At 40.1% G+C, this 17,536-nt stretch overlaps 1 protein-coding gene across 4 annotated transcripts in view; it reads left to right on the forward strand.

The window, feature by feature from the left end:
* LOC121281108 (long-chain-fatty-acid--CoA ligase 6-like) overlaps positions 1 to 12,848 on the forward strand; it is a 109,172-nt gene extending 96,324 nt beyond the window's left edge. For all 4 annotated transcript variants that reach the window (XM_041193798.1, XM_041193796.1, XM_041193795.1 and 1 more), the window contains 4 exons: positions 3,825 to 3,968; positions 6,906 to 7,007; positions 7,699 to 7,770; positions 12,375 to 12,848. In XM_041193798.1, coding sequence (XP_041049732.1) covers positions 3,825 to 3,968; positions 6,906 to 7,007; positions 7,699 to 7,770; positions 12,375 to 12,515 — 459 coding nt within the window. In that variant the 3' untranslated portion in view covers positions 12,516 to 12,848. The remainder of the gene's footprint in view (positions 1 to 3,824; positions 3,969 to 6,905; positions 7,008 to 7,698; positions 7,771 to 12,374) is intronic.
* Positions 12,849 to 17,536: the final 4,688 nt, after the last annotated feature.

Here is a 17,536-nt window from a genome sequence, read left to right on the forward strand (position 1 = left end):
TATTATTCTTAAGGCCTTCACATAACTTCACATTTCCCTTTATTATACTCCATTTGCCATTTTGTTGCCCACTCACTTAACATGTCTACATCTCTTTGCAGCTTCTCTGTCCTCCCCGCATCTTACCTTTCCACCTGGTTGTGTATCATCAGCAAACTTATATGCATTGCTCTCTTCATCAGGATCATTAATATAGATTGTAAATAACTGAGGCCCCAGCACTAATTCTTGCGGCACTCCACTATTCACTGCCTGCCAACTTGAAAAAGCTTGTTTTCTATCAGTTAGCCAATCTTCTCTCCAATCCTCTATCCACGCTAATATGTAACCTTATTTTACCTATTAGCCTTCTGTGCAACACCTTATCGAATGCCTTTTGGAAATCCAGGTGTACTACATCTACTGGTTCTCCTTTATCTACCCTTCTAGTTACATCCTCAAAAAAATCTAATAACTTGTCAAACAAGATTTCCCTTTAGAAAAACATTTGAATTGTCCTTAGTGCATTGTTTAGACTCCCTTAATAATAGATTCCAGCATTTTCCCAACATCTGATAGCAGTGAATTACAGGCCAGTTAACCTTTCTCCCCCTCCTTTCTTGAAAAACGGTGTAACGCTTGCCAACTTCCAATCTAGTGGACCATTCCTGAATCAAAGTAATTTTGGAAAATCATAGCTAGCACATCCATTATCTGTACAGCTATATCTTTTAGAAGCCTAGGGCGTAGGCCAACAGGTCCTGGGGAGTTGCTGGATTTTAATCCTTTAAATTTCTCCAATACTTTGACCGGGATTTTCTGTGCTTGCCAGCGTCGGGTGTGTTTGGTGGTGTGAGCGGACAATATGGCGCAATTGGTTTCACAACAGCATGAAACCAGTTTGCGATTGTCCACTCAGCCTGCCAATGACAGGCTGAGTTCTCTGCCATCGAACATTGAGAACCTCATTGTAACAAATCAGCATTTTGTTATTAGGCCTCCCTCTGAGATCGCCCACCCATGTGGATGGGAAAACACACTGACATCTTTCACAGTAGCACATAAACAACATGCACCTAGCGGGCTGCACTTCACTCGGGACTTCAAGTTTTGTTTGCCAATCTTGCTTTGGTCAGAGCTCGGTCTTCAGTGCCAGGCTTCACAGAGAGCACCACATCACTTTTAGGGAGGCCTCACAGCAGGTCTCTACCTACCAGATCAGCCATATGTGGGTCGTTTTTCAATGGCTGCAGGGCTAGGGCTTGCTTGGAGAAGGGGGAGAAGTGGCCTCAAGCAAGGTAAGAGGCTGCAGGATGAGTGAAGGCGGGTAACACAGTTTGAATGGGGGCACATGTTGATCTGTGCAAGTGCCTCCTTAGTCTCCAGAGGAGATGAGGCCAGGTGACCATGTGAGGGGGTGTGTGAGAGAATGGGTGGTGATGTTCCTTGAGCTAGCAGTGAGTGAGACGCCAGTGAATGTGTGGTGGGCTTGAGTGTGAGAGTTTAGAGTGATGAGATGGTTACCTTACCCTCATGGCACGGATGAGATTATTCATCCTGTATCTGCATTGGATGGCCGGCCTCTTCTGTGCAGATCACAACCACCACCCAAGTCTGATTGGTCACACCACTGCCCATCCCGCAGCCAGGGAGGGGGTAGTGGACATTACGACAGGCCTCCATGGCATCCAAAAGGCTTTCCAGTAAGGTCACTGAACCTGGGGGCTGCAGTCTTTTGGCCTTTTGTGGACATCTTCCCTGCAGTGGTCGTAGGCTGGAAGCACTGAGATGTGTGTGTGGGGTTGGACTTTAAATATGGTACCTGGCATGGTGGGAAAATGAGAGCCAGCCCGCCATTAAAACAGTGTGTTTCCCAGAAATGCATAACTAATATAATGGGTTGGGGATGATACGACGTGAAAACCTGCCATTGTGGTCAGCAGGTAAAATGTTGTTTTACCTGCCTGGTAGTGCACTTAGTGCAAATCTGGGATGATTCCGCCCTTTATTTCTGCTGATGTTAATTTTCCTAATTTCCCCTCTCTTTTTAGCCCCTAGGTTACCATCTATTTCTGGTGTGGAACTTGCATCTTCTCCTGTGAAGACAAACACAAAATATTTGTTCATGTTTCTGCCATTTCCTTGCTCGCCATGATAATTTCTCCTGTCTGTGCTTCTTAGGGACCATAGTTTACTTTAGCTACTCTTTTCCCTTTCCTTTTTGTATACTTATAAAAGCTCTTGCACTTTTTTTTTTTATTTCTGGTTTGTTTACTCTCATGTTCTACTTTTTCCCTTTTTTTATCAACTCTTTTTGCTGGCCCTTTTTGCTGGTTTCTAAAACATTCCTAATCCACAGACTTGCTATTGTTTTTTTTAATATTGTAAGTCTCTTCCTTTAATCTAGTACTATTCTGAACTTCCTGAGTGAGCCAGGGTTGGGTCGGTCTTGCTGAGTTTTTGTTCTTCAGTGGAAAGTATTTTTGTTGAACATTTTGAATTGTTTCTTTACATGTTTCCCACTTCACTTATCTCCATGCCTTTTAGTCAATTTACCCAACTAACCTTAGCCAGTTTTTCCCTTATAACTATGTAATTGGCTTCGTTTAATTTTAAGATTTTTGTTTGTGTTTGGAATATGTCCCTTTTAAACTTAACATGGAATTGAATGGTATAATGGTCACTATTTCCCAGTGGATCTTTTACTATGACATGGCTAATTAACCCAACTTCATTGCACAATACCAGGGGGAGAATTTTCTCCCTGTCGGGGGGTTGTGCAGGAGCGGGTGTGCGCACAGCCGATTGCCGCCACTTTACGTGAGCAAGCCAATTAAAGCCTACCGAACATGATGCGCTCCCTGTGCGAGTGGTGGGGAGTTGCCTGAGTCGGGGCCTGCGCTCTTTTGTGCAGGAATCTCCGAGGCACAGAGCTGCCTCAGAGATTAGTTTGTTTAAAAAATTTTAAAGGTAAAAAAACATTTTTAGGACATGGCCCCTCATGTGAAACTGTCACATGAGCTGGGACATGTCTCTGAATTTTATTTAAAAATTTTTCAAACCTTTTAAAAACCTCCATGAAACCCATCCCGCCCATGGATGGGGTTCCATGGGCTCTTCACCTGCCCGCCAACCTTAAGGTTGGACGGGTAGCTCAGTCTATTGATTTTAATTGATAGTTAACTGGCCTTAATAGGCCTTTGACAGTTCAGTGGGCACGCAGTCGAATCGGCTACAGCCCGCTGAACTGAAAAATCTGAATGACACATGGTGGCTTCGGAACATACGCCTGAGGTCACCGCAAGTTATTTTACACCTTGGCGAGCGGGATCCGCCCCCACTCGCTGAGCCGAAGATTCTGCCCTAAATCTAATATAGCTTTATCCTAGTTGGTTCCACTACATACTGCTTGAAGAAACTGTCACAAAAACAATCTACAAACTCATCCTCTAGACCATTCTTGCCAATTTGATTGTCCCAGGCTATATGAAGATTAAAGTTATCACATTTCCTTTGTTACAGGCTTCAATAATTTCTTGTTTAATGCTCTGCCCTATGGTACAACTACTTTTAGGAGGCCCATAAAGTACTCCCACCAGTGTTTTCTGAGTCTTGCTGTTCCTAATTTTCTACCCATACTGATTCTACTTCATGCTCTTCAGAGGCCAGATCCTTTCTCACTAATGTCCTTATGTCATATTTTATCCCACCTCCTTTGTCATTTATGTCTGTCTGTTTTTTGTACGTCCTGATCCAGCTTTCCTTTTTCAGGAATTATTTGTGATTTATAATGCAGTTAATGACAGAAGTGTTGTGGGATCATTGTTTTGTTTTATTATACACAGAACGGCACTTTAAAAATCGTAGACAGAAAGAAACATATATTCAAACTTGCACAGGGAGAGTACATTGCACCAGAAAAAATTGAGAATATCTACGTACGGAGTGAGCCTGTGGCCCAAGTGTATGTCCATGGAGATAGTCTGCAGGTAAATATGGATTTTTAATATCTTCAGTAATAAAATGAACTATAACAATTGTACTTGAACATTTATCAGGTATCTATCGATTTACTATGTTACTTGAGCTAAAAACATAAAATATTTTTGGTTTATTTGCTTAAATTTTTTTCTTTTCTCTGCTTCTCATTTGTATTGTATTATATCTTACAATAGTGTATTGCTGCAACTAATATGTTGGGAGATATTAAATATGTCACACTGTTTATTATAGTTAGGCAGCATGGTACTGAGAAAAATTCCAAGGGGAGGATCCACCAAACGTAGTTACATTTTTTTAAAAAAGTTAAAGATAGTATTAAACCTAAATAAAAAGCATTTAATTGTGCAAGGGTGAACGAAAGGCCAGAAGACTGGATAAAGTATAAAAAACAACAAAGAATGACTAAAAGATTAAGGAGGGAAGAAGTAGAGTACAAGAGAAAGCTAGCCAGAAATATAGAAACAATAAGAGTTTCTATAGATATTTTGAAAAGAAGAGAGTGAACAAAGTAAGCGCTGGTCCCACAAAAAGTGAGTCAGGGGAATTAATAATGGAAAATAAGGAGATGGTAGATGAATTGAACATTTTGCATCGCTCTTCACTATAGAGGATCCCAGAATTAGCTGTAAATCAGGAAATGGAATGGAGGGAGAAACTTGAGGAAATTACAGTCGCCAAGGAAGTGGTACTGAACGAATTGTTGGAGCTGCGGGCTGACAAATTCCAGGTCCTGATGGATTTCATCCTAGGATATTAAAAGAAATGGCTAGTGAGATAGTTGATCCATTGGTTTTAATTTTCGAAAATTCCCTAGATGAAGGTTCCATTAGATTGGAAACTAGCAAATGTAACTCCTCCCTTCAAAAAGGGAGGGAGGCAGAAAGTGATGAACTACAGTCCAATTAACATCCGTCATAGGGAAAATGTTAGCTGTTATTAAAGATGTTATAACAGGGCACCTAGATAAATTCAAGGTAATTGGGTATGAGTCAACATGGTTTTGTGAAAGGGAAATCATTTTTAACCAATTTATTGGATTTCTCTGAAGGAGTCATGCACTGTGGATAAAGGGGAACCAGAAATTATACTTGGATTTCCAGAAGGCATTTGATAAGGTGCCAAATCAAAGGTTATCGTAGAAAATAAAAGCTCATGGTGTAGGGAGTAACATTTTGGCATGGATAGACGATTGGCTAGCTAACAGGAAGCAGAGAGTAAGCATAAATGGGTCACTTTCTGGTTGGCAAGATGCTCCTGTGGCAGCCAGTCGTTATCAAGTACTGGGGCCTCAACTTTTTACAATTTATATAAATGACTTGGATGAAGGGACTGAAGGTATGGTTGCTAAATTTGCTGATGACACAAAGATAGGAAAGTGAGTTGCAAAGAGGATATAAGGCTGCAAAGGGATACAGATAGATTAAGTAATGGGCAAAGATCTGGCAAATGGAGTATAATGTGAGGAAAATATGAAATTGTCCATTTTGGCAGGAAGAATAAAAAAATAAGCATATTATCTAAATGGTGAGAGATTGCAGAGCCCTGAGATGGAGGGATCTGGGTGTCCCAGTTCATGAATCGCAAAAGATTAGTGTGCAAGTACAGCAGGTAACTAAGAAAGCTAATAGAATTATATTGTTTATTGTGAGGGGCGTTGAACACCAAAGTAGAGGTTATGCAGTTCAGACCAGTACTCTTATTTCCCAGTTTTTACTGGGTTTTTTCCCCCTTCTGGGGCTTCAGTTATACAGGGCATTGGTGAGACCACATCTAGAGTATCGTATAGGCCTTCTTATTTAAGGAAGGATGTAAATGCATTGGAAGCAGTTCAGAGAAGGTTTTTTCGATTAATACCTGGAATGGATGGGTTATTTTATGAGGAAAGGTTGGACAGGCTGGGTTTGTATCTGCTGAAGTTTAGAAGAGTAAAAGGCAAATTGATTGAAACATATAAGATCTTGAGCGGTCTTGATAGGGTGGACATGGAGCGGATGTTTCCTTTTGTGGGAGAATCTAGAACTAGGGGTCACTGTTTAAAAATAAGACAGAAAAGAGAATTTTTTTCTGACGGTCGTGGGACTCTGCCTCAAAAATATTCAAAGACTCTGCCTCGGCCACCTTTTGAGGAATGTAGGTTCTTCATAAGCAAGGTGGTGGTAAAAGATTATCTGGGATAGGTGGGAATGTGGAGTTGAGGTTACAATCCGATCAGCCCTGATCTTTTTGAATGGCAGAGCAGGCTCGAGGGGCCGAGTGGCTTACTCTCGCTCTTAATTCATATGTTCATATGTGCTGTGATAGGCAGCTAATGGAGGCAAGACCTTCACAACATGGAGGGAAGGAAGTGGAAAATGAGAAATCCACTTCAAACCAGCCCAAACAATCTTGCCCACTTTCTAGAAGTTAGAGTAACTTTAGCAGATTCCTTGAAGCATTTGAGTACTGTGTATGTTTAGGGAAGGAGAAAAATGGGTTACAATGGTGATCTTTGTGCTTCATGTGATGCAAATGAGCATTCATAAGAATGAAATATTATTCTTTTCTTTTTCACTCAGTTAAATATGTTGTATTGCCCTATTCCTGTGCTTTTAATCATAAATCAGTAGAACTGACTGTAAACCGAAAATCACCCAAAAAGTTTCTTATTTAAACTATTTATAACAATCTCCCTTAAAACAAAAAATATATAAATAAAAAAACAAAAATGAATCAAATGGTGTATTGCTGTTTGAAGGATTTTTGTTTTGATGTTACACTCCATTTTACATTTTTATTTTATGATCACACTGTTTCATTTAATTGTAGATTTTGTTCTTGGGTAACACCAGAAAAGTTGGTGAATATCTGAACTTTCATGTTTAGAACTTAATTGCACTGTTGTATTCTGTGTAACATGTAAACATGTTTTCTCTTTTTTGGTACAGTCCTTCTTGGTAGGAATTGTTGTTCCAGATCCTGAAGCCACAGAAGCCTGGGCAAGGAAAAGGGGATTTGAGGGATCATATGCAGAACTATGTAAATCAGAGGTATGTTTTTAAAAATGATATCTAGACCAAATGCTGTGTTTTGACCTGGACATGATAGAGCAGTCAACACAAGTTTATAGGAGCCTAACGCTGTTATACAGGGTTTGTTCTACACTCTTGGTGCATTATGTTAATAGGGTGACCTCTCTTGGTAGGAAAAAAGTACTGCATGATTTCAACCTGTTTAATCAATATCCTGGATAATCCACATTCCCATTTGGGATGCATTTTCAGCTTCTGCTCCTACCTGCTTTAGATGCTTATTAAAGCACAGTGAAGCTGCCACCCGGGCAGTGGGAAATGGTGAGGAGCTGTAAAGAGGTGGGAACACACTGTTTCATCTCAAGCAATTCTCATCCCCGCCTTCCCTAAATTTGCCATGAAATTGGTGACAGGAGAAACTACGCCAACAGATCTGCTTTGTTATATTTTTGATGTAGTTTGAGCTAAACAAAATAGATGCCACACTACAAAAAATAGTGAATTGTTTTTACACATGCAAAGCTGGTATTCTGGTAATATATGAATTACGATTCATCTTAAAATATATTTCTTTGAATAATGTAACTTAAGAAATCAGAAGGGAGCTTTGATTTATTCTCTATGCAAGAGTTAATTTCTCCGATCAGGTAAAGTGATGATTCATTTGGACGTTCTGTGTTACTTAATAGAATGTATTGTTTACATTTAGGGTTTGAAAAAAGCTATTATGGAGGACATGGTGAAACTGGGGCAACAGGCTGGCCTTTATTCATTTGAACAGGTAAGGCAATATAAGCTGAAATTCTCCTCTTAATGACTATGATTGGGGAAATTTCGGCTGTAGAATGACATGCAAAGATTGTTTTGAGTTTGAAATATTTTCTTTAAAAATTTGCTTTGTATTTGCTGCTATAATTTATTTTGATAGTATCTTTTTAACAGGGAATTACAGATCAGTGAGCCCAACATCAGTAGTAGGGAAAATGCTACAGTCTATTACAAAGGATACAATACCAGAACACTTGGAAAATATCAATGGGATTAGACAACGTCAACATGGATTTATGAAAGGGGGATCATGTTTGACAAACCTCCTGGACCTTTTTTTTCAGGACATAACTAGTAGAATAGATAAAGGGAGACCCTCTGGATGTGGTATATTTGGATTTTTGGAAAGCTTTGGGTAAGTCCCACAAGAGGTTAGTGTGCAAAATTAAAGCATTTGGGATTGGTGGTAATGTATTGACATAGATTGAGAATTGGTTAGCAGACAGGACAAAGTAGGAATAAATGGGTCTTTTTTTGGAGTAGCAGGCGGTGACTAGTGAGGTACCACAGGGATCAGTGCTTGGGCCCCAGCTATTCACAATATATATCAACAATTTGGGTGAGGGAACCAAATGTAATATTTCCAAGTTTGCTGATGACACAAAACTAGGTGGGAATGTGAGTGTTGAGGATGTTTAGAGGCTTCAAGATGATTTAGACAAGTTGAGTGAGTAGGTAAATACATAGCAGATGCAGTATGATGTGAATAAGTGTGAAGTTATCCATTTCAGTAGGAAAAACAGAATGGCACAATATTATTTAAATGGTGGTGGATTGAGAAATGTTGATGTGCAAAGGGTCCTTGAGCACCAATCACTAAAAGCAAGCATGCAGGTGCAACAAGCAGTTAAGAAGGCAAATAGTATGTTGGCCTTCATTGCGAGAGGATTTGTGTACAGGAGCAAGGATGTCTTACTGCAGCTGTACAGGGCCTTGGTTGAGACCACACCTGGAAGTTATGGATTCCTTACCTAAGAGAGGATATACTTGTCATAGAGGGAGTGCAGCGAAGGTTCACCAGGCTGAATCCTGGGATGGCAGGATTGTTGTCTGAGGAGAGATTGGGTTAACTAAGCCTGTATTCACTGCCGTTTTGAAGAATGAGAGGGGATCTCATTGAAATATATACAATTCTGACAGGGCTGGAAAGACTGGGTACAGGGATGATGTTTCCCCTGGCTGTAGGGTCTAAAACAAGGCATCACCCTCTCAAGATATGGGGTAGGCCGTTTAGGACTGAGATGAGGAGAAATTTCTTCACTGAGGGTGGTGAATCTGTGGAATTCTCTATCACAGAAGTTGTGAAGGCCAAACCACTGAATATATTTAAGAAGGAAATAGATAGGGGTATTGGTGAGGAGAGTGGGAGTTTGGCATTGAGATAGAGGATCATCCATGATCATATTGAATGGCGAGCAGACTCTTAGGGCCAAATGGCCTACTCCTATTTTCTGTTTCTATTAATAGTTTTGTAAACTACTATTTGTTATAGTGTATGGGGCTATATAATCTGGCTGGCAGCTGGAAACAAAGAAAAGACAATGAAAGAAACAAAAAAATTAGAGAGAAGTGACAGTGAGAATAGAGGCATTTTGATCACTTTAAATTATGGCTCATTCATTTTTAGGTTGCTAGATTGGTTAAAAACCAACTTGAGAAATGAAACTAAATTATCCTTATAATTTTATCTACTCATTACACCATGCACATTATATATGATATGATGAGTTTAATGTTAAGGCACAATTCTTAGCACAAATTACTGAGACAGTGGTCCCTAGGTGAGTTTCGAGTTTAGAAAGAAGAAGAAAATATATTTAAAACTTACCTTGCTTCTAACTTCAAAATGCTAGGCTTTTGGATGATAGGATGGTGAATGTGGGTTAGATGATCGGGAAAGCAATCAAGTTGATTTATTAATTTAACAATTATTTAAATATTTTTAAGATTGTAATGATCTTGTGAAGCATCTTTTTAACAAGCAAGTTTTTAACAGGTCAAAAATTTATGCTGAGTGATCCAAAGGTCTGCCAATTTTTTCCTACAACCATCTGACAAAAATACAAGGCTCTGTAAATAGAGATAAAAAAGACTTGTAATATAACTTCAGACTTTCTATTTTTAAAAAATACAGGCAGAAAACAGTAAATGCACTCCAATTTTCCCTCACTCATGACATGTGCAGTAAATTTATAGGAGCAGTTAAAAAATAGCCTTGGTTAATCCCATAACTCATAACTACAAACTAAAAGCAGTAGTAAACATTTGCTTGAGCTGCCATAGGTGGTGATCACAAGCTGTGTAAATAATTGTAGGTCATTTAGCTTACCTTTTATTAAATCCCCTTCTTGTGATCCATTTTCTATGATGTTCCAAATAAAAGCTATTACTGGGGTCTAATAAAAATGCTGGTCTAGCTAGTGACGCCCATGTCCCATGAAAGAATTTGAGTCTTTGATAAGTATAAAATCAGACACCCTAACCCAAAATGGTATTTAAATCAGCAATGGAAACCAATTTTAATGGTCCATTCTTGAAATGCTTACTTTATCTATTTGAGAACTGAACATCTGTTGCAAAATGCCCTCATTACACCACCATCCTCTGATCCATATTTAATCCTAGAAAGCTTTTATTTTTAAGCACAGAATTAATCATCATGGAATGAATAATGTTATCAAACTCAAAGAAGATGAAGCCCTTGACTGGATGGATTGCATCCAAACATTTTAAAATAATCTAAGGAGAAGATAGCAGCAGCACTATTACACATTCATTAGAAAAAGTTACAGTACCAAAGAACTGGCAGTTGGCTATTTTTATTGTATCTCCCTTCTTAAATATAGTTATATGTGCAGGGAACTATAGACCAGTCAGCTTAACATCATTAATAAGAAAAATAATAGAATCCCAACTAAAGGAGAGATTAGCACAACATCTAGAAATCAAAAATATATGAATAATCAACATGGATTTCCAAAGGGAAAGTCTTGCTTGACCATCTGCATTGAATTCTTTAAAGAGCTAACAGATGCAGTGGTTGTAATATATTTAGGGTCTATAGATAGTTATTCTAGATTGCAGACTTCCAAAAGGATAAAGTACCACATAATACACTAACGAATAAGGTCTGTGCATGTGGAATCAGAACAAATAGCCGAATGGACTTCTAGCTGGCTTTGAGACTGAAAGGGGAGAAAGGGTAGCTATTCAGAGGGCAGAAGGCAGGAAGTGGCATCAGAAATGATCAATGTCAGGACCATTGTTGTTCATCATTCATATTACCACTTAGATTTTGGAATCAAAAACACGATTTCTAAATTTGAAGACACCACCAAATTGTGAGGGATAGTCAACATTGTGGAGGACTGCAAGAAGACATTAATAAACTTGCAGAATGGGCATATAATTGGCTAATAAGTGGATAAGTGTGAGGTATTACATTTTGGTAAGAAAAATAGAGGTCACACGTTACTTGGGAATATAAAACTAAATGGGGTTATCACTAAAAGTTGTTCTGCAGATCAACATGCCCATAACAAAAGCAAACCAAACATTAGGATTTACTTCTCGAGGAATAGAATTGAAAAATTAGAAGTTATGCTGAACTTGTGGGATCTAACCAAGGCTTGATACTAGAAGTACTGTGTCGGTTCTGGCCGGCATGTTATAAAAAGGAATCGGAGGGACTAGGAAGGTGCAAAGAAAAAACTTACAAGGATAGACAGCCTGGGTCTCATTTTCCTTGAAAAGGCAAGGCTGGGGTTGGTGAAAAGTGGAGTGGTGGTGGAGGATAGCAGTGACGTAATAGGGATTTTTAAAAGTATGAAAGGCTTTGATAGACGCAGAATTTTTCCACTTGTGTACAAGAGCACCTGTGAAGGCCATCAATTTAAGATGTTGACTATTAAATCAAATAAGGGGCAGGATTGTCCTGCAGGCTTCTGGACCCTGCCATCAAGCTCAAATAGGGCTCAGAAACAGTCACTCGCCTGTCATTTTCCTGGAACTGGCCAATTAAACCCAGAGATGGGCTCACTGTCCAAATAAGGACAGTGGGCCCAGCTTTGAAGCAGCAGCAGGATGCCATGCCCTGGTAAGTGAGAGACAGGGTGCCCCAAAATGCAGGCATCCTCTTTCCAACTTTTTGAAATGTGAAATGAAAAATAGATGGAGTGGTTGGGCCACCAGTGTGAGATCAGGGAGAAAGCCTCTTATACACAGGGTGGCCTGCAGCAGCAGCTGAAACCAGGAAGACGGGAGTGTTTTGAAGTGATAGCACCCTGGCTTGTCACCAGGAGGCCACTTCCAGACAGGTGAAGGGCCCAACAGCAGCTCTGAAGAAGGGTCTTCCAGACTCGGAGCATCGGCTCTGTTTTTCTCTCCGCGGTAGGGCCTGCTGAGATTTTCCAGCATTTTGTTTTTCTTTCAGATCTTCCACATCTCTCAAGCTAGGAGAAAATTAAGAGATCTGAAGGGGGTAAAATAAAACTTTAAAAATAGAGTGACTACATGAATAAATTGTCTGTTTGAACATTGTGATTTCTTGATTTCTAGGTAAAAGCCATCTATCTCCACTATGAAATGTTCTCTGTCCAAAATGGCCTGTTGACTCCAACACTAAAGGCTAAGAGGCCAGAGATGAGAAATTACTTCCGGAAACAAATTGAAGAGCTTTATGCTAATACTTCAATATGAAAATATTTGGAAGATGTCTCATGAAGAACATTCCTATTCTCATGTACTGATTATTTTTTGTGAAGTAATCATGACGTATAAATATAAAATATATTCTTTGGCAATATTCAGAAACCTATTAATTTTCTTCAGTCAACTGGAAGGTGTCTTGCTTAACAATAAGAACTCTTGTGTATAATAAAGTTTTGCGCTTTTTTAAAGCTGCAGTATGCTAGAGACAATTTTATATGTTCTTCAGTGATATTTGCTTTGTTTATATGAGGATGACTAATAGCTTAAAATTGAAATGTACATATTTTGTAAAATTGAAGAATAAAAGTTAGGTTAAGGGTTCAGCACCTCTAAATGTCATTGATTATATTTGTAGATATAAAGATAAAAGCAAAATACTGTGGATGCTGGAAATCTGAAATAAAAACAAAATGCTGGAAAAACTCAGCAGGTCTGACAGCATCTGCAGAGATAGAAATAGAGTTAATGTTTTGAGTTGGTATTGCTCAAGAGCTCTGAAGAATAATCATACGGACTTAAAATGTTAACTGTTTCTTTCTCCACGGATGCTGCCATACCTAATTAGTTTTTCCAGCGTTTTCAGTTTTTATTTGTTAGATATAAATATGTATACAACTTATCTAAACATTTAATTTCCTTAACCTGGATGCATTCATAATTACATGAAGCAGATTTTGTAAGTTTATTTTACCTCTAAACAAGCATTATCCTTTTCAGGTCTGCAGTAGCAATTTTGCACCAAAACCAAAAGTATATTTTATCATTCAGATAATTGTGAATACTATATATTCATGAGAATTCAGCATTAGAGATTTTCAGAAAATTTGCGAGTAATTGAGTGATTGTAAAGATTGAGTGCAGTATAAGGAAAATTCGTATTATTTGGCTTGAGGATGTGTAGTTAGAATGAATTTGTTACTGTAGTCAGGCACTTAGTTCAGCCTTCTGCTTTATGATCAAAACCATATTGTGGGGGAAAATAGGAATCTTTTTGGTTGTTCATTATGAAAGAGCTGTAAAGTAGAATCAAGAACTGGGCTTACATTGCATCTACCTACAGGAAATCAATTTTCGCACCAATGTAATTTGAAAAGACAGGTAAATGAGGTTTGGAAAAAAAAAGTTGCATTTATAAAGCACTTCAGACTATCCCAAAGTGTTTTACAGCCAAGTTACGATGTTTGTAGTGTTGTCACCCTCATCGTCACTACTGTCACTGGGCACGCTCAGCAGCCAATTTGCTCAAATGGATAAATAGTCAATTGATTTGTTCAGTATTTTTGAGATAAATGTTGGCTAGGACACTGGGAGAATCTCCATCTTCTTTGAAAATGGCCATGGGAGTTTTTGTGTCACCTAAATGATGCAAGAAAGGGTGTCAGCCTTGGTTATTAGCTCAAATCCTGCAATGGGCCTTGAAGCGAAAATCTTGTATTGGCGGCAAGTGTTATCACTGATTTAAGGCAGACACCTATATATTGCAATATCCTCCTTTGCCAATCTTCATTGTGAGAAAAGCTAAGTCACTAGTCATCTTCCAACTATTTTCTTAGAGTCGGAACATGAAAATGATGTCCTGATTGATACAGAAACCCGAACTTGAATATAAATGTAAGATTGCGCTAAAATAACTCCTGTTTGGATTATCTCTATCCCAAAAAGGTGGATGAATTTCTGGTTAGAAATGGGAATGAGAGTTATGTACAGTTAGAGGTGATCAAATATCCTACAGAATATAAATATTTCTAAGCTGTTGGAAATATGAAGGGCTTGTCAAAGAAAGCAGCTGATCAAGGTTTAGACAATTATTTAAGAATTCCACTTGATGTGCCTTTGTAGTCCTGCTAAACATTTGGAGACTTTATGGTAGCATGTTTTAACCTCCAATTTGTTTTATCCCCTTGTGAATATAAGTTTAAGCCAGTGGAAAGGTTAAACATCGAGGTCAGACTCTTGCACACCAGTGTAAATAACAGGGGCGAGCATGCCTCTGCTTAGCTGGGGCTCTCCACTTCAATTTTTTGGCTGACAGCCTTTAATTTTTAGGTATGCCTCATACTAATTGAGGTGTGAAAATGGTGAAGCTAAAACACAGGACTACTTGCATGCCAAACAACAGGATCAGCATGTGATAGAGCTAAGCGATCCCACAACTAACAGATCAGATCTAAATTCTGTAATCCTGCCACATTAATTGTCCACCACCATTCACAACTAAACAACTCACTGGAGGAGGCTCCACAAAGATCCCCATCCTCAATTATGGGGGAGCCCAGCACATCAGTGCAAAAGACAAGCCTGAAGCTTTTGCAACCATCTTCAGCCAGAAGTGCTGAGTGGATTATCAACAAATAGCTGAAGGCACTGTACACTGCAAAGGCTATGAGCCCTGACAACATTTCGGCAGTACTGAAGACTTGTGCTCCAGAACTAGCCACGACCCTAGCCAAACTGTTCGAATGCAGCTACAATGCTGACATCTACTCCACACTGTGGAAAATTGCCCAGGTATGTCCTGTCCACAAAAAGCTGGACAAATCCAACCTGACTAATACCGCCCCATCAGTCTACTTTCACGCATCAGCAAAGAGCTGGAAGGTGTTGTCAACAGTGCTATCAAGTGGCACTTACTCAGCAATAAACTGATGCTCAGTTTGGCCTCCACCAGGGCCACTCAGTTCCTGATCTCATTGCAGCCTTTCTTCAAATATGGACAAAAGAGCTGAATTCAATGGGTAAGGTAAGAGTGACTGCCCTTGACATCCAGGCAGCATTTGACTGAGTGTGGTATCAAGCAGCCCTAGCAAAACTGGAGTCAATGGGAATCGGGGGGGAAAACTCTTCACTGGTTGAAGTCATACCTAGCAAAAAGAAATATGGTTGTGGTTGTTGGCCTGGGACTGAGATGATTGATGTCCATCACTGCAGGAGTTTCTCAGTATAGTGTCCTGGCCCCCAACCATCTTCAGCTGCTTCATCAATGACGTTCCCTCCATCAGAAGGTCAGATGTGGGGATGTTCACGGATCATTGCACAATGTTCACCATTTGCAACTCAGATACTGAAGCATTCTGTGCCCATACACAGCAAGACCTGGACAATACTCAGACTTAAGCTGATAAGTGGCAAGTAACCACACAAGTGCCAGGCAATGACCATCTCCAACAAGAGTTTCTAACCGTCTCCCCATGACACTCAATGGCACTACCATTGCTGAATCCCCACTATCACCATCCTTGGGATTACTGTTGACCGTAAACTGAACTGGTCCAGCCATACAAATACTATGGCTACAAGATCATGTCAGAGGTTGGGCATTCTGTGGAGAATAGCTCCCCAATGCTTGTCACCACCTACAAGACATAAGTCAGGAGTGTGATGGAATGCTTTCCACCTTCCTTGAGTGCAGCTCCAACAATGCTCAACAAGCTCGGTACCATCCATGACAAGGTAGCCCATCTACCACCTTAAACACTCACTCCCTCCACCATCAGTGGCAGCAGTGTCTACCATCCACAAGATGCACTGCAGCAACTCACCAAGGATCCTTTGACAGCACCTTCCAAACCTTCAATCTCTACCACCGAAAAGGACAAGGGCAGCAGTGCATGGGAATACCACCACCTGCAAGTTCTCCTCCAAGACACACACCATCCTGACTTGGAACTATATCACTGTTCCTTCACTATCACTAGGTCAAAATCCTGGAACCCCCCTCCCAAGTACACTGTGGATGTACCTATACCACATTGACTACAGCAGTTCAACAAAGTGGCTCACCACTACCTTCTCGAGGGCAATTAGGGATGGGTAATAAATGCTGAAACCAAATCCTGTGACTGAATTTTTTTTAAAAGGGAGTGCTTCTATCCATCTCTAGGAGGAATTCCTACCTAATAAAGCTGCCAGCCATTGGAGGCCAGTAGCTCTGCCAATCAGCACCAGCTGGAGTGGTGGCTGGAACTGTGACCACTGCTAGTGCTGCAGGTAAGCCAAGGAAGTGGCGTTCAGCAACGGACCTGGACGTCCAGGTATGTCCGGGTTCTCAATGGGGCTAGGTTGACAGGGGTGTGGAGAGGCATGTTGGACAGAGCAACAGTGGGGGGAGTGTGGATATGGGAGGCAAAACTGTGGGGAAGGGCCTTTGATTGGCACTGGGGCCTTGGCAAGAGGCACCTTCCTTTTAATGGGCTAGCAGCCCACAGGCTTAAACCTGCCAGGCTGCACGTTGAACGCCAGCCTCTCCTGTCGCTTGTTAAATCAGAGTGGCAGCAGGATGAGGCCATTAATTGGACATCAGTTGCCCACTTAAGGGCCTAAGTTGGACTATGGGCAGACAATCCACCCAATGCCTCCCCTTCCACTTGTAAAATCAAGATGGACGGTGGGGGGCAGCTGGCTGGCAGTTGACGCAGTGACAATAGCATGCAACCCTACAGTATTTTACAGGTCCACCCACCTTTCCTGCCAGCAGGTGGCCTGTAAAATTTAACCTGCAATTATGCAACATCATAGCTATCTACCCATTTTTCTTTTTCACACATTGGGGTAGATTTTTGACTTCAATCAAATTACAGTTAGCCAAATTTTACGAAGGATTTGTGATCACCCTGCCAGATTATCATTCAAGTGGTGAAGACAAAAATCCTAACCATCACCTATTGTTCTGTGTGTGAATGAATCTGGCATGTGAAATTATCATTTATAAATAAATACTTGGAAGTGGCAATTACCTTTGCAGTCTTCATGATATCAACATATAGTGCTATGAATGGATAGGGTATGAATTCACATATGCAAGTTCATCCTCATTAGGATCCCAATATTATCCATACCAATGAAGGAATGTGCCAAAAAGGAAAGGCATTTCCCCTACAATGTAAGATTGAATGGAGAGTCAACATAAGGTTGCATCCAAAGACTTCATAACTGTTAAAGCAGTATTGGCAGAAACCAGGAAAGAGATGCTCTCAACTATGGATAGTGTTCAGAGGCTGGAAGGTTGAATG

The sequence above is a fragment of the Carcharodon carcharias genome, chromosome 8 (assembly GCF_017639515.1).
Source record: "Carcharodon carcharias isolate sCarCar2 chromosome 8, sCarCar2.pri, whole genome shotgun sequence".
Taxonomy (NCBI): domain Eukaryota; kingdom Metazoa; phylum Chordata; class Chondrichthyes; order Lamniformes; family Lamnidae; genus Carcharodon; species Carcharodon carcharias.